Source organism: Leopardus geoffroyi, chromosome C1, assembly GCF_018350155.1.
Source record: "Leopardus geoffroyi isolate Oge1 chromosome C1, O.geoffroyi_Oge1_pat1.0, whole genome shotgun sequence".
In the NCBI taxonomy this organism is placed as follows: domain Eukaryota; kingdom Metazoa; phylum Chordata; class Mammalia; order Carnivora; family Felidae; genus Leopardus; species Leopardus geoffroyi.
In genome coordinates, this window is record NC_059328.1 from 73556227 (window position 1) to 73580034 (window position 23808).

Consider the following 23808-nt stretch of genomic DNA (forward strand, 5'->3'; position numbering starts at 1 on the left):
ATTATTGGTTTTATAGTTTTATGAGTTGTTCACTTAAAAAAATGCATCCCAATTCTGATCAACAATTCACAACTGTAATATTGTAATTAATGTTTTACAAAAGGATTCTCTGTAGTTTTCAGTATTTCCATGTGAACACAAATTTTAGTGCCCTTAAGTGTTAATGGTGAGAAAAGAACTGAAATTCAAGACAGCTGACCACTTTTTACACACACAACGGTTCTTGTAGAATACAACTTATTTGTAGGTTAGAAACTTCCTGTTTAGTTAATTTTCAGTAATTTAGAGACTGAAAGAATCCAGTTATCCAGGCACCTTGCTTTTTCTCTTATCTGTAGTCTCTTTCACTACTCATTTGCTTAAGAATTAAGTATAAAACATTTATAGAATGCCCGCTGTGTGTAAGACATTGATTGCAGTAGGCAGAAATAAGGGGGAGACATGGTTGGTTAGTTTAGCTATTTGCTTTTTAGTGCCTTCGGAAAAAGATTTTAGTAAGAAGGGAAATTTAAATTTTAAGCTATTCACTAAAATGAAGGTTTCTGTGGACAGATGAGTGGACATACCAGGAGTGGTTTAAAAGAATAAGCAACTTTCACTTGTCTCTTACCAGAGTCCTACAACCCAGGCTTAGTTGTATCATTTCTCATCGTGATTCTTATTTTCAGAGAGATTGTTAGTATTTTTCTAATCTTTCAAATTAGTACTAATTAATCAGTGGGCAAGTATTTATGTATACTAGGCCTTGTGAAATCTATAAAAAGAAATGTAGAGTACTGTGCCTATTCTCAAATGGTTGATCATGGTGCTAAGGAGAAAATTCTCAACTTACAAGACAAGCATGAGTAAGATAAGCAGTGGATAGACTTGCCTGAGAGCAGTAGCTCCTGGGTGCAGGTGTCCGTGAAAGCAGATAGTACCGTGTGCCACAGGCTGTCTAGACTTTACAAGATTGCATTATTGGCCCTCTGTGTTTTGCTCCAAAACAGCAGCCAATGGTTGTTTTTTCCCCTCCTGCTTTATTGAGATATATTGATATACGGTGTGTAAGTTCAAAGTGTACAATGTGATGATTTGATGCATGTATATATTGTAAAATGTTTACCACAATAAGGTTAGTTAACACATCCTTCCCCCCAAATAATTTCCATCTTGTTGCTGCTGTTATGGTGAGAACTTTTCAAAAATCTATTCTCATAGCAACTTTCAAGTTTACCATACAGTGTTGGTAACCACAGTCACCATGCTGTACATTACATCCCATAATGATACTTCCCTGCTGACTCAGTCAGGCTGCCGTCCTGATGCTCATAAAGATCTACGGGGCCCACATGATCTGCATTTCCTCCACCCCCCTCCCCCTTCTCTCTCCATTTCTGATTCTGCTGCAGCCAGGCCCATCTTGCTATTCCTTGAGAACACCTGGCACCTAGCTGCTTAAAGGGCTTCATACTCCTGGAGTTCCATCTTCCTGGAACACTTTCATCTACATGGCTCCCTCCTATCATCACCTAATACTAGTGAGGCCTTCCTGGAAAACCCTATTTCTGAATTGTACTCTTCCCACCTCTCCTGGCAGTCCCTGTTCCTTTCCCTTCATTCTTTTCCTTAGTACTTTTTATTATGTTTATGTTGTCTCTCCCATGTAGAGCGTTGGCTCCACAAAGCCAAGGAATTTGTTTTCCCATGGCTGTACTCTTCATATTATAATAGTGCTGGCATATGCAAAAAAGTGTTTCTTTAAATTAATTAATGTGACAGAAAAAAATGGAAAAATGAGACTGGCATTCTGGTTAAGGAAGACCGAATGAGCGAAGGCACGCAAGGAGGAAGAGGAGTAACTGTGATAGGTTGGGGGAGGTAGAAGAGGTGGGCCTAACCATAACAGATAGCTGGCTTCTTCTTTGAGGACAGTTAAAAATACAGTTAGGTGAATAAGGTGGTGCCTGAGACATAGGCCAGAAGACATTAGCAGCCAGGCAAAGGAGTTTGGATTCGATGTCAACATAAACAGTAGAGTTATTTCATGTTTCTAAGAAGAGTGATCTAATAAATGGTGTTTTAGGAATATCAGTTGGGAATTGCTCTAAAAGGTAGGTTGGAAGGGAGAAACACTGATGCAAGAAAACCAGCAAGGTTATTGCAGTAATCCAAACCAGAGACCTTGGGAGAGGACGGTGGTGGAAAGGAAGGGAATGATGAGGACAGGTCAGATCTGTGGGGAAGCCAACAGCAGAAAAAAATCAAAGGACTTGGTAACTGTACTAAGTGAAGAATAAAGGAAAGTAGAGGTCAAGATAACACGAAGGTTTCAAGACTGGGACAAGTGAAGATGTTAGAACAGGAGCCAGCTGGACAATTCTAGGGGCTGCATGGGTTGCTAAAGTAAAAGCCTTCTGTGTTTCCTTTGTTCCTTCAACTCTTTCTCATTCCCCAAGGAAACAGTGCTGAAACCAAATGGCTTTCACTCTTGTCTTTAAAATCAGCAAGAGCATGGGGCGCCTGGGTGGCTCAGTCGGTTAAGCGTCCGACTTCGTGTCGGGTCATGATCTCGCGGTCCATGAGTTTGAGCCCTGTGTCGGGCTCTGTGCTGACAGCTTGGAGCCTGGAGCCTGCTTCAGATTTTGTGTCTCCCTCTCTCTCTGCCCCTCCCTAGCTCACGCTCTCTCTTTCTCTCTCAAAAATAAATGAAGATTTAAAAAAATAATAATAAAAATAAAATCAGCAAGAGCAGAAGGTTGACTCCAGTGGTCATATTGTGTGGACTTAATGCTGTATCCGTTGATAATGTTTGTCTGGTTTGGTGGGCCAGAAATGAGAAATCATTGCTATATAAAATTAAGATGTTTCATGTAATTCTTGCCAGTAAAATTTTAAAAAATTATTTTTGTTCAAATTTCCCTTCTTTATCTTCAGCAGTGATTTTTAAATTCTTATTTCCTGGTTATTATATTGTAACAAATAATTATAAACTGTTTCCTAATCTCCACATAGTCTATTTTATTTAAATAAATGCACACTCTTCTTTCCATATAGAAGTAATAATACCTCAAACTTAGAATTTCAGGACACCCCAAAACAAATGACAATATAGATTTCACCTTTTACGTTTTGTTCTGTTTCAGATTTGGTGTGAAGAAGAAGCCAATTTACATTAATGTTATAAGGGATCCTATTGAGAGGCTAGTTTCTTACTATTACTTTCTGAGATTCGGAGATGATTATAGACCAGGGTTAAGAAGACGAAAACAAGGAGACAAGAAGGTAATAGTTAAGTTTTAAGATGTTTATGAAGGTAATTGTTTATCAACTGCAATGAATAATTGCCTTTAAAATTTATTATTCATTATGAAGGTACTACTAGCTTATTGTGGAAATTTTGAAAAGAACCCAAAAGTATAAAGAAGCAAAAGTAAAATATAGTTGATATTTTGGAGTACACATAATTTTTTGTCATTTAAAAAATATTTTACCTTAGTTCTAGAGCTGAATATTTCTTTTACAATAGTCCTAACTAACCGTTTTCTATGAGACGATTATAATTATTCATTCGTATGATGGTTTTGAGTAAGTACTTTGGTTCTCTTAGTCTTAATGATGGCAGTTTATATTGATTTGTGCTCATTGGTTTAGGAACACTGTTTCGCCAAAGCAGCTGTTTTCTTCAGGCAAGATGCGAATAATAATCTTACTTATTAATAAGCACGTTCAGATTTGGGTTGTCTTCTATTTAAGTGCTCCTCCAGTGTAGCACCAGAGTTATTTTTCTGAGAAACCAAACTGATTTGTCAGTTTTCTGGTGGAACACCTTTACTGGGACCCCATTGCTCACAAGTCTGCCCAAGGCACAGGAGACACCATCTGATGAAACCCAAGACCGACTTCTCCTGCCTCATTTTCCCTCAGGCACCCAGTGCTTCAGCCACATGAAATGTCACCATCCTCCAAACTTATTATTCCTTCATAATTTTGGCACACGTGTTGTCCCCATATTTAGAATGTCTCTCCTTCACTCTGGAAAACTGTCCACTTTTAAGGTCCAGCTCAAATGTTAACTGTTAGACAAAGTCTTTTCTGGTGCCCCATAAGCAGTTAGCCGTGTCCTTTTTAAGGCTCCCAGGGCACTCCATTCAGACCCTTTTTTAAAGCATTTATTTGTGATATTTGAGTTATTTGTTTACATGTATGTCTTCTCTAAAAGCTTGTCAACTCCCTGAAGCAGGGGCTGTATTTCATACCTCCCGGTTTCCCTAGTGTTTAGCACAGTGCCCAGTTCATCTGTTAAGTGCCTGGCAAATGAGTTGAATGAGTGAATTCTACACCTTTTAATGTATTCTTTTACGTAAAGAATTGCGTAATCATGATGCTAGATACTGGATATAATAATTAACATCTAACAATTACTTTTTCTCTTAAGTTAGATGGGCTTTCTGTGTCACGTGAGCGGGTGATTTTCTTTTATTTACTTTCTTTATAAAACCTAATAACAAAACTCTTTTGTGGCCTAGTACTTCACAGTTTATTGATAGTTATTTCTAAATTCACTTTAATGCTTCTTTCTCCTTTCCTTCCTTTAGTGTTTTAAAAGTTTAGCCTTCTCATTTACACTCTTTTTACTCAGTAAATGTTAGTGTTCATCTCCCTCCTTTGACCAAAGGAATATTAATGTCAGTAAGGAAAAGATTTACAGTCACAGAGGTTCCTACATGCACTGTCTGTCACTGTCAGCCCTGGATACCATGGTTTAGTGGTTGCCGCCCTATGTAGTTTGGGGAATTAGGTAATAATAACACTTAATATAACAACAATAATAGTTCACATCTATTGAGTGCTTATTGTGCATCAGGTACTGTTTTAACTTATATATATGTATTTTTTCAGGTAGCCTGTACAGCATTTCTGTAGGGTGGGTACTGTTATTGTCTCCACTTTACAGATGGGGAAGTTGAGGCACAGAAAGGTTAAGTACCGTGCCCAGTGTTAATGCTACCAGTAAATGGTAGAGCTGGAATTTAAACCCAAGTACTCTAATTCCAGAGCTCAGAGTCTTAAGCCCCCTGTACCCTTTATAAAGGAGGGAGGGAATGCCAGATGCTACCCAACATTTGTATGTGAGAGTTGTTCCAAAGTGGCATTTTCAATGCCCACAGAAAACTTCAGGCATTTTCCTTTCATATTTGAAAGTTTCAAGTAGATACGCCCTCTCAAGCCTAGAGACTTAACCATTCTTCCTCCTGATATTATAGGGCTTGGTTTGTTTTTGTTTTTGTCTTTTTATGTCATCATAAAATACATATTAATACATATCTGTATTTAGATGTAATATTAGTAACATCAACACAATGCTATTACCTTAATTCTCATGAGTACAGGGCCGTATACAAATGCTTTATTACAACAATTACTTCATCTTATGATAGGCAAAATGGACTTTTTGGTCTTGAAACGTATTGAAATATACATTTTTAATAATTTGGCTTCTTTCTCATGACACAAGTGTTGGCAACATTCTCGGACCTAAACCTGTATGATGTTGTTTTATTACAAGTAACTCCATATCTAACTGGCAAGAGCTTTCATTAATTAATAAACTCGTATCCATAGAGTTGATAAGACTGCATGGCATATAACATTTTTTAAATGGCAGGGCACTTGAAGATAAGGAGGATTAAAAGGTGGCTGTAATGACGCAGGAAGTACCTGGCAAAGGTTGGAAATACCTTGCATTGGCTTCACTTCCATTACACTGTATATTGTTGACATCTCAAGTGATGCTTGGAAGCATATCAGATAATATGCAACTGTTATGTTTTAAACTGCAGTACTCCGTAATCTACATTGCTCCCTCCTTACACTGCCAAACAGTCATTTCAAACACATTTCAGGCATATGCATGCCTATGACAGCTTTCAGTTGATCTTGTAAGGAACAAAAGATTTATTTGGGAAATTTCAAATACTCTGTTCTTTGTATTTTGTAACTGGAGTTTTGCTTAGTATAATCTCTGGCCAGCATCTGGAAAGTAGGGATATTAAATAACCTAAAGATAAGCAATAAAAACCTATATAGAGAAATCAGTGATTCTCAAACTTCATAGTGTCAGATCTCCTTTTGCTCTTAAAAATTATTAAGGATCTGGAAAAAGCTTTTGTTTGTGTGGGTTACAGCTGTTGATATTTAGCAGTATCAATAAATGTATCAATTTGCTGGGAAATTTAGAAAATATTAATTTAAAGGTAACAGTTGGAAGCCCATCATATGGTATCATAAATAATATATTTTAGTGCAAATAACCATTTTCAAAAAAATACAGAGTTGTATTTTACATTTTTGCAAGTTTTTTTTACAATATCTGGCTTAATATGGACAGTTGGATTTTCATATTTGCTACTGAACCAGTCTGTTGAATATGTTCCTTTGGTTGAAGTATATAAAGAAAATCCAGATTTGCACAGATACGTAATTGGAAAAGGGAGGATTTTAATAGCCTTTTTAGAAGATTGTAGATGTTCTTCTTAATATTATACTAAAACCTGGCAAGTAGTAGTTCCTTAAAGTCTTTGAAGTGCGGAATCTGAAAACACAGCAGTGAACTTTTTATGCTCTGCTACATTAAAATCCATTGATACATTTTATACTTTGAATGGATTTTTTAACAGAGCATAATTTTGTAACATCATGCATTGGTCATTGGAAACATATTCACACACACTGAGTTATGTGGACCTTCCAAATGTTGACGCATTTGATTATATAGTACCAGAATATAAGACTATTCATTAATATCACCACTGATCACATCAGAGAAGTCTTTAAGTATTGGGAAACTGTCAAACTTACGGTGGCAGATCAAGTTTTCTGAAATTTTATTTTTGTTTGAAAGCTTAACTTTTGTCACTGCCACAGAATTCTCAGCCTCAACACTGTTGCTTTGGGCCAGACAACTGCTTGTTGTGAGGGGCTGCCTGTACATGTAGGATGTTTACCAGCAGCTCTGATCATTGACTAGCAGCATCCTGTCCCCCCTCCCCCCCCCCACCGCCACCCACTGTGAAAACCAAAAATGTCTCCAGACATTGCCAGATGTCACCATTTGAAAACACTTGGCTACTAACACTGTCGTTGTTTTCTGCTGAGTGACAGGTACACTGTTGATTTGGAGAAAATATCTACCAAATATCCAAGTTTGAATAACCATGGTTTGTCTCTCAGTCCTTCTTTCAATGTAGGCCTTCCTGTGGCTTCTAAATAATATTAACTGCACCTATAATTCTCATCACTCACATTTTCTAAATATGTAAAATTTATTTTATAAATCTTTCAGGTTTGAACTCCCCTATAGATTGTTAAACATTTTTTATTAACTATTGTTTTATTAGCAGAACACCAAGGTGGGGTTATTCTTAGAGTAGTTAACTTGCTGTAAATAACAATCTGAAGGAGAGTCAGTTTATGTTGTTAAGTACTCAGTGGTCCCAGGGATTACAATTCCTACCCCAATTTGTATTCTTTTTATTTCTTACTCTAAATTAACTAGACTTAATTGACAGCTGCTGTATAATAGTGAATTTAGAATATTCTACCTAAAAATATGTGTTAACTTATAAAAGATAGTAATGAGTTTAGAAGAAATCCGTACTACCTGATCCTGCCATTAACTTACAAAATATCGCCTCCGAAGTTCTTAGCAATTCACAACCCCCTGACCATGGTTTGTATATAGAGCATGAATTTTACTATTCTGTCTCATAAAGGCATGTGAGAAATTACTGTTTGCATAGAAAGTATTTTATTATATAGAAAAAGCATCACAGGAAAGCAATATAATTCTTTACAGCTCAGTAAAAGGTACACAACCCAGAGTCAGCCTTGACTTGTCTTCTTCCCAGGTTTCTGATTGAACCATAGGTGTTTCCTTTCACCACAAGAGAGAAAACAGGAGTTTAAGAAAGAGACGATGAGTTCAAACTGGACATTATCTTTAGTCATGTAGAAGTAAGTGGAGTTAGCCACTAGAAATTGTATTTGTATCTCAAGAAATAGGTCTAAACTAAACTATAGATTTGGGAGTTAGCAACATTAGGTGGGAATTGAAACAAGAGATTGAATGAAATTGCACTTGGAAGACATATAGAATGTGAAAAGAGGACCAAATGAAAAAGAAAAAAGGAAGTGAGGGGGAGCAAGTATGTAGTTCTGGGGACTGCTGGCGTTTAAGGGGTAGGCAGAGGAAGAGGAGCACGGCCAGGGGGACCGAGGTCCAGAGAATCAGGTCCTTGAATGAGGTCCTTGAAATAGATGGGAAAATAATTTCCATTGCAAAGAAGTTCGCGCATTGGGGATTTAAAACTGTCCCTTAGATTTGTCAATGGGGAGGTCATTAGGGATGTTTGAGAAAGTAATATAAGTAGAATCCAAAGGGTCAAGGAGTAACTGAGAAACGAAGTTAAGACTGAGAGGAAAGACTACTCTTGAGACAGAAGTTTGGCTTTAGAAGGAACAAAACACATCAGGAAATGTTTCTTTAAGATGACAGACTCTTGGGCATATTATGTATCCAAAGGGAGCAGGGGTGATGGGTGATACAGGAGGGTAGAGAAAATTGATGGAGCAGGGTCTTAGAAAGGGGCGAGGATGGTATTCAAAGATAGGAGAAGGAAACACCTCCTTAAATATGAGGGCAGCAGGGGGCTAGAGATGCAGATAAGCTTTTGTCTAAGCCGGAAATTGAGGGAGCTTACTCTTAGCTTTGGTTTTCTATGTAAGTTCATTTGCAGAAAAGGGTTTCAATGTAAATATAATTGTCATCACTATCAAGCATCAAATTTTGATTAATGTTTTTAAACTTCAATTTTAAGAGTTAAGTATCTAAACTAATAATCTAAAGAGTCTAGAGAATGTTTGGACTTGCATGCTTTTAAAAATATCTGTATCTTGTTGACAAAAAATTGTTCTTTCTAAACAAAGATGGCTTTTAAGTGAAAAAGCTGATCATAATTTTTTGTTTCTTTGGTGTACTGAACCAGGTTTTGTGGGAGAGGAACAGAGTCTGGAGTGTTTTTATTTGTTTTTGCCTTTTATCTTAAGGACTTGAAATTTTTTAAGAGAAAAAGATTTATGTATAGAAAATCCTATTTCTGAAATATGACCAAAATGTGTGCAAAGCTAATAAAAGCTAGCAGGTAAGCAGGAAAGTTTTGATGACCATGCATTTGAATGACATGTTCTGCTATGAATACAGAAACCCAAGTACTAATGTCACTGTAGAGGAGTCAGTGATACAGCTCATCTTGATTAAAATCTTAGTGGACCAGTTTATCAGGGTGATGTGCTAAAGATGGTATTGAGTTATCTTAATTTGGTTTCTCTTGCTAGGAAATGCTTTACTTTATTCATCAAATATTTATGTAGAAATGGGAGAATTTCTGTTATGCTAAGACATGGCACACTCATGTACGCTCACCAGTTTTTTATTATTCATAGTCCGTTGTTTCCTCCATGTCTTCCTTGCTACTGGCCATGTTTCGATCGTCTCTTTTAGTTGATGGGAGCAAAACTCTGCCCCCAAATGATAAGAAGGAACCACACAGGAGGCAAAACCTGATCTATTTTTCCACCTTTATATTGTCTAATAAAATATTTGGTAGGTGAATTAGTTAAAATAGATGCTAAGCTTCTAAAAGAAAGAAGTCCAAATAATTTAAATAATATTTTTTATACTTAAAACCCTAAAAGTGAGGGGCCCAGGCTCTTAGAGCAACTAAGCTCCACACTGTTATTCAGGGACCTAGGTTCCTTCCATATTGTTATTGTGCTGTTCTTTAAGACATTGTCCTTATGTGCTTGGTTGAATTTGGGTCACCACTATATCTGCCTTCTCGCTTGTGGGAAGAAAGGGAGTAGAAGGCAAGCAATTTCCTTTTTTTTTTTTTAATTTTTTTTTTTAATGTTTTATTTACTTTTGACAGAGAGAGAGAGAGAGACCATGAGCGGGGGAGGGGCAGAGAGAGAGGGAGACACAGACTCTGAAGCAGGCTCCAGACTCTGAGCTGTCAGCACACAGCCCGACATGGGGCTCGAACTCATAGACCGCGAGATCATGACCTGAGCCGAAGTCGGACGCTCAACCGACTGAGCCACCCAGGAGCCCCGCAGTTTCCTTTTAATAACCAAATGACCCAGAACCTGTTCACATCACTTCTGCCTCCAATGCACTGACAGGAGCTTAGTCACATGGCTATACCTAACTGTAAGAGAAGGTAAATTTCTATGACTCTGGAAGAATGGATTTTGGGAGACTCCCAGAATGGGCTAGCAGATTTAAAATCACTGGCCAGGGGCGCCTGGGTGGCGCAGTCGGTTAAGCGTCCGACTTCAGCCAGGACACGATCTCGCGGTCCGTGAGTTCGAGCCCCGCGTCGGGCTCTGGGCTGATGGCTCAGAGCCTGGAGCCTGTTTCCGATTCTGTGTCTCCCTCTCTCTCTGCCCCTCCCCCGTTCATGCTCTGTCTCTCTCTGTCCCAAAAATAAATAAACGTTGAAAAAAAAAAATTAAAAAAAAAAAAATCACTGGCCAAAAGTAGATTTGAAGAATATCTACACATTTTTTTATTTGAAATACAAAAATACTTCAAGAGTCGGGGCGCCTGGGTGGCGCAGTCGGTTAAGCGTCCGACTTCAGCCAGGTCACGATCTCGCGGTCCGTGAGTTCGAGCCCCGCGTCGGGCTCTGGGCTGATGGCTCAGAGCCTGGAGCCTGTTTCCGATTCTGTGTCTCCCTCTCTCTCTGCCCCTCCCCCGTTCATGCTCTGTCTCTCTCTGTCCCAAAAATAAATAAACGTTGAAAAAAAAAAATTAAAAAAAAAAAAAATACTTCAAGAGTTGAGCACAGGAATTAGGAGTTAGCTAACTATAGAATTTAATACATGCTTATTCATTAATCTGTTTTAATTCCAATAGTGGATAAATTCCCAAAGTTGTCCACAGAGCAACTCTGGAAACTTCTAATACTGTAGCATTTAGGGGTGCCTGGCTGGTCAGTCGGTAGAGCATATGATCCTTGATCACAGGATTGTAAATTTGAGCCCCACATTGTGTGTAGAGGTCACTTAAAAATTTAAAAATTAAAAAAGGAAGAAAAAATACTGCAGTATTTTAATATCCTAGTTCCTTATATTTAAGCAAAATCTTTTTAATGTTTGAGTCTTACACAAAATGGTGGTAGAGATTGTGCATTCACCCACAATCACCTTAATAATTCGTTTATTTTCTGTCTGGGACTTTAATCAGATAGAGGCGTAAAGAAGCAAAGCGCTTCTTCTGAGCTTCAGAGGCACCTCACTATGATCTAGGATCTTTTTTAAATTGGACAGGCATGGAGTCAGAAACCTTCCAATATATCATCACTCAGTTCATTGAGCCAAAGATTTCTTGGAAATTGGAACATGGTAGAGATACATACATCAGTTGTTTTATTTTTATGAGCTACAAGTTGGCATAAATGATAATAAAACTACTTTTTAGAAAGTGACTTAGGCCAGCACATCTAAGTCAGACCATCTAGTAAGATTGAGCAATAACGTTATGGCCACTAAAATGGGGTTTATTGAGTCTGAAGAGTAAACTGAGGTGTTTTCACTTTATTTGTGTATATATAATTTGTGTTTGTGTATCTAGCTATAGAGAGATCCTAAGAGAATTTGAGAGAACTCTAAGGACTGTCAAAATGCTTCATGAAAAGATGTTACTGCCCCTATCTTTGTCCTCACTGGAACTGTGCCTTTAGTATTTATGTAAGTTCCCTGCAGTGCATTTACAACTACTGATTATGCAGACAATTTGCTTGGCAGTAGATTGTGTGCGGTAAAGGACACAAATGCATACTGCATGATCCCTCGAAGAACTTCTCTTTGTAGTTGAGAGAGAACACAACACACATAAAAAAAAAAAAAAAAAAGTACATGAAGCAAGTTCTTCAGGTAAAGATCTATATGTAGATACACATACCTGGATCCTAAGAGATGGCTATTACAAGGCAGTATATCATTAATTTATATGAGTCCAAAGAAGGTAAGAGTCACTTTGGGCCAGAATCATTGGAGAGAGTAGCTTCATGTAAACTACAATGGTAGAAGGAAGGCACTTTCAGAGGAAGTAAATGTAGTCAACAAAAGTATATAGATTTAAGGTACATATCACATGCTTGAGAAACTACAAAACAGGCTAATCTGGTAAAGATGGAAGTTACATATAGAGATGAGCTAGACTAGCATATTGAGGGCAGAGTATGAAGCATTTCTTAAAGCCAGAATAAAAAATTTGGATTTTTTTGTTGTTGTTGACACACCGGAAACCATTGAAGGTTTTTGAGTAGAGGATGTTAGAAGTGACTCCTTCCACTAATCTGATGCCTGTAGAGAACAGGTTGAAGGGAGGAAGGTGGGGAGCCCATTAGAAAGTGATTGTAACAATGGAAACACAGCATTGTGGGACCCTGATAAAAGCAAGGTTGAAAAAAGAAAAGATAGATTGGAAAGACATGACCTCAATGATGTTAGGGGAGAGAGAAGAAGGAAGTGTTAGGAAATATTCTGAGATCTTCAGTCTGAATTACACAGGCAGTGTAATTCTGTTGCCTGAAGTATTGAGTATGAGGTAATAGTGGAAATTCAAATGAAAATGCACACGAGGTATTAGAAGATGAAAAGTAATGGATCTGGAGGTACAGATTTGGAAGTTCTTTGCCTAGAAATTATAAATGAAGCCAAGGAAGTAGGAAATGTGAATAAGCTAAGGAAGGGAGTGGGCAAAGAGAAGATAGTTGGGATGAATTTCCGTAACTATTAGGAGGACCAAAACATGCCTTCAAAGAAGATAATAATAATACATTCAGAAAGGTACAGAGAACCAGCAAAGCCAGAAGGGGCAGTGTCCAAAGAAGTAAACAAGAATCTCTTAGGGGCAGAGAGACCAGGAGATTTCAGAAAGGAGAGGGTGGTCAAATGCTGTGAAGGTCAAGGAGAACAAGAACCAACAAGACATTGTACTTGACTATTAGGGAGGAGGGGAGAGAGACAAGCACAGACATAGATACATTCTGTTTATCAAATGCCTACAGTGAACCAGTCGCTGTGGTAGATTCTTTTACATCCATGATTTTATTTCTTCCTCAAAGTAAGATCCTGTCCTGCTTTTTTAGATAAGGAACAAACACAAAACTTAGATTTTCTGGGTTCAGGGTTCAAACCCAAGTCATAGATCTTTTTACTGTATCAATGAAGAGGTCATCGGTAAAAGAAATGGGCAGATTGTGGACTGTGTTTGCTGTTGTCTTTTGAATGTTGCCAGAATAAAGAGACCACCCAACACTGGGTGTAAAGATTTTTTTGCCCTGTTCTCAGATTTTTGGTTGAAAGGGCCCTTTGAGTTTATCTAATTGCATAGATTAGAAACTGAGGTTTGGAGTCCTTAAAGACTTACTTGAAATATGGTCAAACCTGCTTCCAGAAACTCAAGAGCCTTGACTCCACTCTTTCACACTTTGTCCTCTCAGAAATAACAGGTGGCATTTGTGGGTGTCTCATCACCACAACCCGAGTTCCCAAGTTTGCTCTCTGGTATCTCAGTGTCATTTCAGGTAGACGGGGCCTACTGTTAAAGTGCCTGTGGCAGATAGTAAGTGCTTGAGGAAGTGGAGTTGATTAATTTTACGTTCATACCCTGTGAGTCTCTTTTCCTTTTAATTAATTCAGTCAGATACCATGGACAGGAGGGCACGCAAGTCATAAGTGTCTGAGGTCATTTCTGTTTTTTGTACAACGAGCTTTTGTTTGCTTTAATGAGAAAAGGAGAGAAGACTTAAGTGTAGCCCTACTTTATAGTCTTCTCAAGTGGTTATTTCACATAGAGTATCTTTAGCTTTATTTTTATTTAATTTCCTTTCTAAGGGGGATAGAAATTACAAATACACAAATTCAACATAAACCAGTATTTACACTCAAGGACAAATTATCTGAAGCGGGGGAGAGGGTTCAAGTCATGCAGTTAAAAAAAAAAGCCCTCTTATATACATTGGCATAAAACAAAGACAGGAGGAAAATCCATGTATTTTCCTCAGTATCTTATTGTCATAGCCCACCCATCTCTTTAGTTCACTAGCTCATTCCACCTGCTGCCCCTCGTGTATTCAATGACTTACTTACCCTGTTAGGGTAGTTGATAGGTGAGACCTGGGTTTAGGGCTCATGTGTGCTGCTTTGTGTTTATTCCAGACCTTTGATGAATGTGTAGCTGAGGGCGGCTCAGACTGTGCTCCGGAGAAGCTCTGGCTTCAAATCCCTTTCTTCTGCGGCCACAGCTCGGAATGCTGGTAGGGAGATAAAGCTTAAGTTGATGCTCTTCTTTGTTTTCTCTAGCATCTGTATTTCACAAGTGTGAATGTATTCGTCAAGGGCTAGGTATAGGGAAATTAGTGAAAGACCAGGCTAAAAATAACATGTAATTAAGTAATTTCTAGTTTTATAGTTACCTTTAAGCGCATTGAAAAGTTTCTTCATACATCTTATCCTTGCAACGTTTTCTCAGATGCTGGTTTTTATTTTTTTAAGTTTATTTCTTTATTTTGAAAGAGGGAGAGAGACAGAATTCCATGGAGGCCCATTTGTGCTGTTAGTGCAGAGCCCAGTGCAGGGCTCAGGCCCGCGAATTGTGAGATCATGACCCAAGCCAAGATCAAGAGTCGGACACTTCACTGACAGAGCCACCCAGGCGCCCCATCAGATGCTGGTTTTTATTTTTTTGTTTTTGGTGTTACATGTTTTGCCCTATTCCAGCAGAGCTCTTCATTTAGAGTTCAGGGGTTATTTCATAAACCTCGTTTTCTCCTAAGCTTATTGTTTTAGTCATTCACGTTAGATCAAGAAAAGGCTTAGTGGGCAAATCATTCACCAGGTTTTACTATTAACTGACTTTTTACTTTGAGAGAAGCCAACATTATGGTTGTGGTCTAGTTTACCAATAAACGGGAGGTGGAAAACAAAAAGATATTTTATCTTCAGTAAAGAGTTTATTTCCTCAGCGTGTGCAGAGTTTACAGTTTAAAAAATGACACATTTTTATACATATTTATATGTTCTGATCAATCATTTTAATAGGAAAACTAGAAAGGAACACAAAGTTAGTATCTTCCTTAAAACTGTGGCGAGAAATGCAAAGAATGCCTTCATTCTTTTCCTCATTGTTTGAGACATGTTACTGGATCACTGTGCACCTTAAGTTCTTAATAGATTATATCAGAGCATAATAACAGCATAACAAGCATAGGAAGAACATCTTCTCAATTTTTAGTCATTTCCTTAGAACAGGGATTGACAGATTACAACCTGGAGACCAAATTTGGCCCATCACCTGTTTTTATAAAGTTTTACTAGAACACAGCCATCTCCATTTATTTACTTATTGTCTGTTTTTATTCTGCAAAAGCAAAGTTAAATAATTGTGACCAAGAACATATGGGCTGCAAAGCCTAAGGTATTTATTACTCTCTGGCACTTTACAGAAAAAGTTTGCCGACCTTAGAGCAATAAAGGGTATTGCTCTTTTGGACATTATTGAGAAGATTTGAATTGAACTTCTTTAGTTTGTTCCATAGATTCATAGAAGTGGGAGGGACCTTTGAAATCAAGTACCCCTCTCCCCACGAGGAACATTAATAAAAGAGCATTAAGGCTTTGGATGGACATGTGTTTGTTTCCTCCATAATACATAGGGTCAGAGGCATCAAAAGTTCTTAGCAGATTTCACAGCCAGGTTTTTAATTCCTTTTCTTTGGTTTTAGGAATGTGGGAAGCAGGTGGGCCATGGATCAAGCCAAGTATAACCTAATTAATGAATACTTTCTGGTGGGAGTTACTGAAGAGCTTGAAGATTTTATCATGTTACTGGAGGCAGCTTTGCCCCGGTTCTTCAGGGGTGCTACAGAACTCTACCGTACAGGTATACAAAGGATGGGTTTCTTTTGTAAGCTGTCCTTAACTTTGTTTGCAACTTGAAAAATATGTGTGATTTCAGTTTCTTGAGTAAAGCACAAGAAATAAGTCCGGAAAAGCAGGTATATTGCCTATTTCTTCTTACCATTTTCAATACAGAACAGTGCCTGGCACACACACACACACACACACACACACACACACACAAAATATTTTTTGAATAAACATGCATTAGATGATAATTAGAAGGCATTGTAGGAATAGTGGAAAAATATGATCTGCAGAACCAGCCTTAGTTAGAAATGTGTAATATTAACTAATGGCAGATACCAAACATTATGACCATATTGCACCTTAGATCTACCTGCCGAACGCTGTTTAAAGTAGGGGTGGGATGGTGAGACTGAGTCACGTTCATGATGATCATCAGCATGTGCTGTGTCTGTCATGGTTAAGTGTGCTTCAGCAGCCTTGACAGTGTGACATATCCGAAAGTGACAGTGCTCTGGTCCAGTCCGATTCTGATTTTTTCCCCTGTCCTTTGCAAAGATGCAGTCTAGCAACTCTTCCTAGAGTATGCATGGGCCCTAGCTTCTAACACATAGAGAATGCAGGTTATGGTAAAACTAGCATTTAGTTTGAATATTTGAATATCTAACTAGTATTTAGTTAGATTTTTTGTCATATTTTAAAAAATAAACTAGTCAGAACACCAAGCATTTGAGACTACAGCATGTAAGGTGACAGCCTACTCTTTACTGATGGTGATCCTTATTTTTATTATTTGACAGCTAATTAAGTCTGTAAACAGGTTGAGGATGTACATTATGAAGGAGTAAATCACAGTTCTAGTAGGTTCAGGGCACCATTTTTGTCTGAATGATATTAATGCAAAACAGTTGTTACCCGCCCTTCAATGTGCCACATTGACTTCATCTTTTCACATAAAGAAGCATCCATCGTTTGTTCTCACAAGTATTTACCTCTTCTCTTTCTCATTTGTAAGTAGGAAAGAAATCTCATCTTAGGAAAACCACGGAGAAGAAGCTCCCCACTAAACAAACCATTGCAAAACTGCAGCAGTCTGACATATGGAAAATGGAGAATGAGTTCTATGAGTTTGCTCTGGAGCAGTTCCAGTTCATCAGAGCCCACGCCGTACGAGAAAAAGACGGAGACCTCTACATCCTCGCACAAAACTTTTTCTATGAAAAGATTTACCCTAAATCGAACTGAGTACAGGTGTGACTGTTCGATTCTTGAACTAAAACTTTGACCCTGTCTTCACCTTAGTTCTCAGCTCTACAGCTCGGTTGCTGATAGGTGTATAAGACAATTTGTATTGAGCCAAGTTAGGAAACAGACAGAAACACCGAGGAAGTAGATACTGGCTGGTAAGTTTCAGTGGCCTGAGAAGTTTAAGTTTCAGTCTTTTTTTCTTTCTTTCTTTCTTTCTTTTTTTTTTTTTTTACCCCCCTGGTTAAATTTTCATGGGAGTTATAATCTCCTGCCTGGAAAAAGCCTACACATCACCTAAAAATCAACACATAGCAGGTCTAGTCAGAGGCTAAATACAATTTCACAAAAAAGTTCTGATACTCCCTTTTTGATAAAGCATTTTTTTTTCAACTAACCATGAATGAAGATGAGTCCATTTGCTACTTCCACCTTCACCTGGAGGTTCAAGATACACACCTGTACCAAATAGTGTTATTAACTGTTGGGCAGTGTGTGCTTTGTTTTCGTGAATCCTGTCTCATGAAATTTACTGGAATGTTTGATCCTGTTTGCTGAGAATGTCTCTGCTGTAGTTGGAATTGCCCATATTTATGTAGGCCGTTTTAATATTCTTTTAAAAAAAAAAAGATCTTTAGTGTTAAAAACCAATTTTAAAATAATCAAAGCAGTATTTCTCATTCCTGTCTCCCCACTACCTAAGACTGGGGAGACACTTCAAAGAATGCTGGCGTTTTAGTTTAAGACTTCCACACATTAATATCAAAAAAGTAAGTTTAGTATTTGTGCCCCCATGGGTTATTTGTAAAGCAGTAAACTGACATTGGTGATTCCATATTATAACTCCATTAGTGAGCTGTGGTATGGGTAGGATTTTCCTACTTCTTCTGTACTTTTACTTGTAGACTATTTTTACTAAGGTGCTTTATAATGTGTTTTAAAGCATTGCATTTACAAAAAAAGAAAGGAAAATGCTGTAAATATTGCATATTTTATGTATTTGGACCAAAAGGTTAGACGTAATTAGATAAAAGTGGTTTTGCACCCGTTTTATTAAGTCAAGTAAAATCATCAGACCTACTGTTCTTGTAGTTCTCATTTAACTTTACTGTTAAGACATCACTGAAATGAACTTCAGTAACCTTTCAATTTTGATACACAGTACATTGTTCATAATTGGGGCAGTAGCTATAGTGGAAGGAGTACTGGACAAGGAGTCAGAAAATTTGATTTCTGGTCCTGGCTCTGCCGCTTATCAGCTGTGTGATCTCGGGCAAGTCACTTAACCTCTCTTTGCCTCAATTTCCTCATCTTGAAATGAGGATACTAATACCTGCTGTACCTACCTCGCAGGGGTGTTGTGAGGATTACATGAGAATGGCATGTGAAAGCACTTTGAAAACTGTAATGCGCTATATAAACGTAAGGTATTATGGAAACATCTTTAACATATGGTTTCCTACCATTCATTTTTTTAACAAAGAAAGGGAAAAGTCCACTTATTAGCTGGTTGGGGAAAAAAGTGAATCTTGATAGAAATTTGTGTTTGATAAATATCTTCTCTGTTTTATCTTCTCTGTTTCAACAACTATGGAAATACGAAACACCTGTGAACTAACTCTTAAAGATTCATGAACAGCTGCTTGAGTTCAGGAGGTTCCCTGTTTGAAAAAGACTTTCTTAGCTGACTCAGGGCAGGGTACAATTCGCTCTTCGACTTTGGAGAGACTTGTCTGGTTTTATTTTCCATTACCATTCAGAAATGGTAGCTCTTTTTTACCTCTGGTTGTTCAGATATATTTTGCAGAGTTTCATTACCCTGTGCATTCTTTGCCATCTTCCCCTTCTTGGAGTAACTGAGATAAGGTTTTTAGACACGTTTTCTAAAAGAATAATCTTTACTATGTTTAGTTTAAATAAACACTATTCCTGAACAAGTCCTCACAACCTAGGCAAACATTTTAGGCGGACTACTCTAAAGGTTATTAACTGTACGGGAGGTGAGGAGGGAACACTACTTAATGAAAAAACATAGACAGATTTAAAGAAAAGCTAAAGGAAGTTGGTGGAAAGAATCAGTTTAGCGCCCTTCCCTCCCACCTCCAATACTAGGAGGATATTAAGAGAACATTGGCAGGCACACGTTTCTTACTTGGCTTTCTTTCTTTCTTGTGTATTTATTAACTTTTACAGATATTTGTTGAAAATCTTTACAAATTATTCCCTTGCCCAAAAGTAAAGCACCACTTTAAGGTGATGTGTTTGACATTTATTCTGCTAAGGAACCCCCAGTATGCAGGTTACTCTTGAAGTACATGCTAAAATCTTGAGGTGCATTAACTCTTAGGAAACTAGAGTAGTATGGAGTGCCCTACATCATGGGTTCAGTCAACTTTTCCTTTGAAGATACAGAGAGTATATGTTTTAGGCTTTGCAGTCTGTACAGTCCCTGTCAAAACTACTCAACGCTTGTCATGTTAACACAAAAGCAAGGATAGATAGCACATAAATGAGTGAGCATGGCTGTGTTCCAATAAAACTTTATTACAAAAGCAAGTGACATGCCAGATAGGGACCATTGGTTGTAGTTTACCAACCCCTGTAATAGATCATTATTTATGGAAAAATTATTTTTAAATCTGTATTCTAGTGACCTAAAAGTTTATATACTTCCAAAAGCTCCTAACTTCTATCCAAAGAATATCTTTCTCATTCGGGCGGTCTCTCCCACAGATTCATAAACTTTCATGAGTTAGATTGCTTCCAGGTGAGCATGTTTTCTTTCCCAGTTTAACAGTTTGGAATAGAGGCATTTATTCTGTCATCTTGTAGGATGGGTTAGGGAGTATCCTTCCTGGAGACTGAGAAAGGGTTAGATTTAATTCCGTCTGGTCCAATGCAGCCCTAGGAGTCTGACAACCGCAGAGTCCTCGTAATACCTAACTTTATAATAATAATAAAAATAAAAACATAGAACCACTGAGACAATAATGTATTTTTTAAAAGTGGCAAATGTGGTTTCCTTTTTTCAGCCTTTGCGCTTTTTCAGTATTTTGACCATAGGGAATTTTTTTTTTTAATAATACAAAAGCAAATTAACCACTCTGTATTGTAAAGAAACGATGTTGTGTGTGTGTGTGTGTGTGTGTGTGTGTGTGTGTGTACATCTATGTTTATTTCCTAAAAGAGGAAAAAGTACTTTTCTTTGTTCAACTTGTATCAACTCCTGTTTTATAATTGCTGTGAAATGGCAACTGTTGATAAATTATTGTGACTTTTAAAGTATAATGGGGAGGATATATTTTGGTTTTACGGAGCTTTAATCTGTAAAGTATCACTTAAATATATCTGATAGCAACACTTAAAATATTGCATGGGGATTACTTTTCTATCATCCATACCCATCTGTGCAACTTTGAACATACTGGGTGCTTCTGAATTCTTGGTGATTGGGTTTCAATTATTGAAAATCAGAGAACTTAAACTTACTGACTTTTAAACTTTAAATTTTATTTTGTAGTCTTAAAATTCAGTTAATGCCTATAATTTGAAATCCAGTGTTGCTCTTTCTCAATATATGTCCTACTGGAAATTCCTGAAATTGTTAGTGCCATCAGTGGTTTACAAACAGTATTTTGATATTACAGATGATTTGCTCATTGTATTTGCATAGTTAGAAAGAAAATAGTTTGTAGACGATGATTCTCTTTTTCTAATAAAATGAAATAAAAGTTCTTAAACGCACTAGAGGATTTAACTAAAGGCTGGTTCCCAAGTGCATAGCTGGTATTTTAATTTATATTCAAATTCTATGTAGAGAACATCTGTGTAAGCCATCTAGGTTTTGCCATTGATCATTTCCAACCACACCTATGGTCCTAGAAGCCTTTATTATGAGAAGTAGGGTATGGTACTGTAACCTCTTACGAAGTTTGTCTGTAAGAGGCCCAGGTGCTTCTACTTTATGGTTTGAAAATCCGCCTCTTCATAAATTAGTGCTATTCACTGTGAGAGGAAGCAGGGCGATCGCTGTGAGAGTTTTGCATCCATTTACCCTCTGCAGAATTGCTGTACCAAGCCCACCGAACTGCTGCTCAGGCAGCCTTTTGAGGGAGAAGCATCCCTGTTTCAAATGCACTGCCAATTCAGCTCCTCTGGAGTGGAGCTTACTTTCTGGTTTCCTGCAGTGGGAATTTTAGAGCTTGTAATGGGCGATCAGTTAGTCAGATTTATCCTATAATTTAGGTTCATGCAGCTTTGTGACCTTTGCAGTACTATTTATAGAAGGACCCTGATGATGATGATCTCTTTAAAACACATTACTGGTGAGCCTATGATTCAGACCTACCGGTGCTGTCGATCTGATTTTTTAGACAGCTTCCCTAGCTTTCTGTTGAGAGTCAGGAGCGTGAGCATCTCTAAAGCAGCATTGAATGTAATTTTGAGGAACATGGGTTGTATATTTTGACTCTTATTTTATGAATGCCACAGACAGCTAAACAGTGCCTTTTCCCCCTCACAATCCATGCCGGAAGATGCTCACTCCTTCCTCTGTCTCGGCTTCCTCTCCCTTCTCCCTCCTCCCCCATTCACTTGATTCATTTATGCAATACTGTTTCCAACTTGAAGCCATTTTGTCACATCTGTTGGAGAGATAATCACTCCTTTTCCTTAACATTCTGCCAGCTTTCTGTTGTTGAAAAGTGTTTCAGTTGATTACCTAATGCAAAAGCTATAAAATAAACACTCAGTGGGAAGGGGAAAAATGGTTTGGTGTCCTGTTTTAATATTTTCTTCCGTAGCCTTGACACTGATGGACGTTTTCCAAGCGGACTCAGTGTTGAATGCCTCAATTATTATTGCCACCAGAAACGTATGCATCATCACTGGTCTGTAATGATTTTTCTGGCTTATTTGTGACATACAGACCGACACATTTTTTTTTTTTTTTGCTTTGTATTTATCTCCTCATTAGTATTGAAATGTTCAGATAGAAAATTTACAACATGTACTTAGGATATACACTTAATTAGAAGAATAAAGGAAATAAGAAAAGGACTATCAACTTACAATAAAAAAAATTTTTTTTGAGGAGGGGGAGCTAATCTGATTAACGTTTATTTCACAGTGTAGACATGCCCATAGTGTTTTTTGAGAACACACATTTCTAATGATTACGTGTCTTTTGTCCTTAAAGGAGAAGCTCTGAATTACATAGATTGCCAATTCCCAGCCACTGGCTCATTGTTCTCAGCAAGCCATTGGTTCTTTTTACATTGTATGGTATCGTGTTGAATAACATACCAGTTCAGTGATAAACACGGAGTTTGGTCTGCACCCACAGAGCATTGATTTGACAGTCAGAAGGGCCTGCCTTTGGCAGTGTGACTTTAGTAGATGGAGAGAACAGTGTTGTGAGGATTGGATATCATGGATACAAAGTGCTGCCCCGAGGCAGACTACTAAGTAACAGCTTTTACGTGCTCTGTGAGAAAGTGGGGAGGAAGCCGGCCGGCCCTTCTGACCCTGCAGAGGGTTGTGTCACCTTATCGAAGACCTTTTTAGAAATATTGTGAATGGCACTGAATTTTACTTTTTACTGATGAGTGATTATTGTAATGCCTCTTTACGAGCCTATAACAGACATTCATGGTTCCCATACCTGCTCTTGTCTCCATCTACAGACTTCCTATGAGAGAAGCGGGGAATGGGGGGTGCCACTCACTAGGCTAAGGGAGACTGGACTTGCCTCCAGCAGTGGCTGTGTCCGCACATCATATGGGAACAATGTGGACCGCCAAGAAGTACTTGTATAAAGCTCAGTATATCTAGACTGAAACGACTCTCCCTCTTTCAACAGGAAAGAAAAAAACTACACTCTGTGAGAAAAGAGAACACTTGCCTTAGTTATAAATCAGCTGATCATGTCAGAATCCCAGGGTTTTAGGACATCTGAAAAACAAATTTAGTATGCAATGATTGTTGCCTCAGCCTTCACATTTTCACTGTACTCTCATCATCACTACCTATTTTTTTTTTTAATAGAATAAGCTAGTGAGCTTTATTATTCTTTTAAAGTAATCTCTGCACCCACTGTGGGGCTGGAACTCATGACAAGGTCAGGAGTCACATGCTCTACCGACCGAGCCAGGCACAGTCTTTTTAAAGTAGCACTTAAGCTTTTGGAATTTTCTCCCAGCAGTAACAAGTACAGAAATGCACATTCCAGATCACTGTCTGTCTGTAGGCATCTCCCTACCCATTGCCTTACCTGTCTTCATTAGCCCTAGTCTCACCTTTGTCACCACAGAGCACACGTGTCTCCCCCCCCCCACCCCCCACAACCAAACAAAAAATAACCGCACCACCGACAAAATTGTCTTCAAAATGCAAGTTTACCCCTTTTTATTCCAGGAATGAGCAAACAAGGGAAGATTTTATAAAGGCTATTCTCTGTGGTTTGCTAGATTCTAGTTGCATGAGACGGAACATAAAGTTTAAAAAATATTCCAAGGGCCTATTTAAGGTATAATGCACTTGAAGATAATGTAGTTACCACTTAAGACCTATGAGGGGAAACAACAGGAA

General features: G+C 38.0%; 1 protein-coding gene across 3 annotated transcripts in view; it reads left to right on the forward strand.

Moving 5' to 3' along the window:
* HS2ST1 (heparan sulfate 2-O-sulfotransferase 1) overlaps positions 1-20964 on the forward strand; it is a 176004-nt gene extending 155040 nt beyond the window's left edge. For 2 of the 3 annotated variants that reach the window (XM_045478154.1, XM_045478156.1), the window contains exons 4-7: positions 3126-3264; positions 14269-14366; positions 15834-15991; positions 16991-20964. In XM_045478154.1, the coding sequence (XP_045334110.1) occupies positions 3126-3264; positions 14269-14366; positions 15834-15991; positions 16991-17220 (625 nt within the window). In that variant the 3' untranslated portion in view covers positions 17221-20964. The remainder of the gene's footprint in view (positions 1-3125; positions 3265-14268; positions 14367-15833; positions 15992-16990) is intronic. The other variant, XM_045478155.1, reaches the window with a different exon arrangement.
* The last annotated feature ends 2844 nt before the right edge of the window (positions 20965-23808 follow it).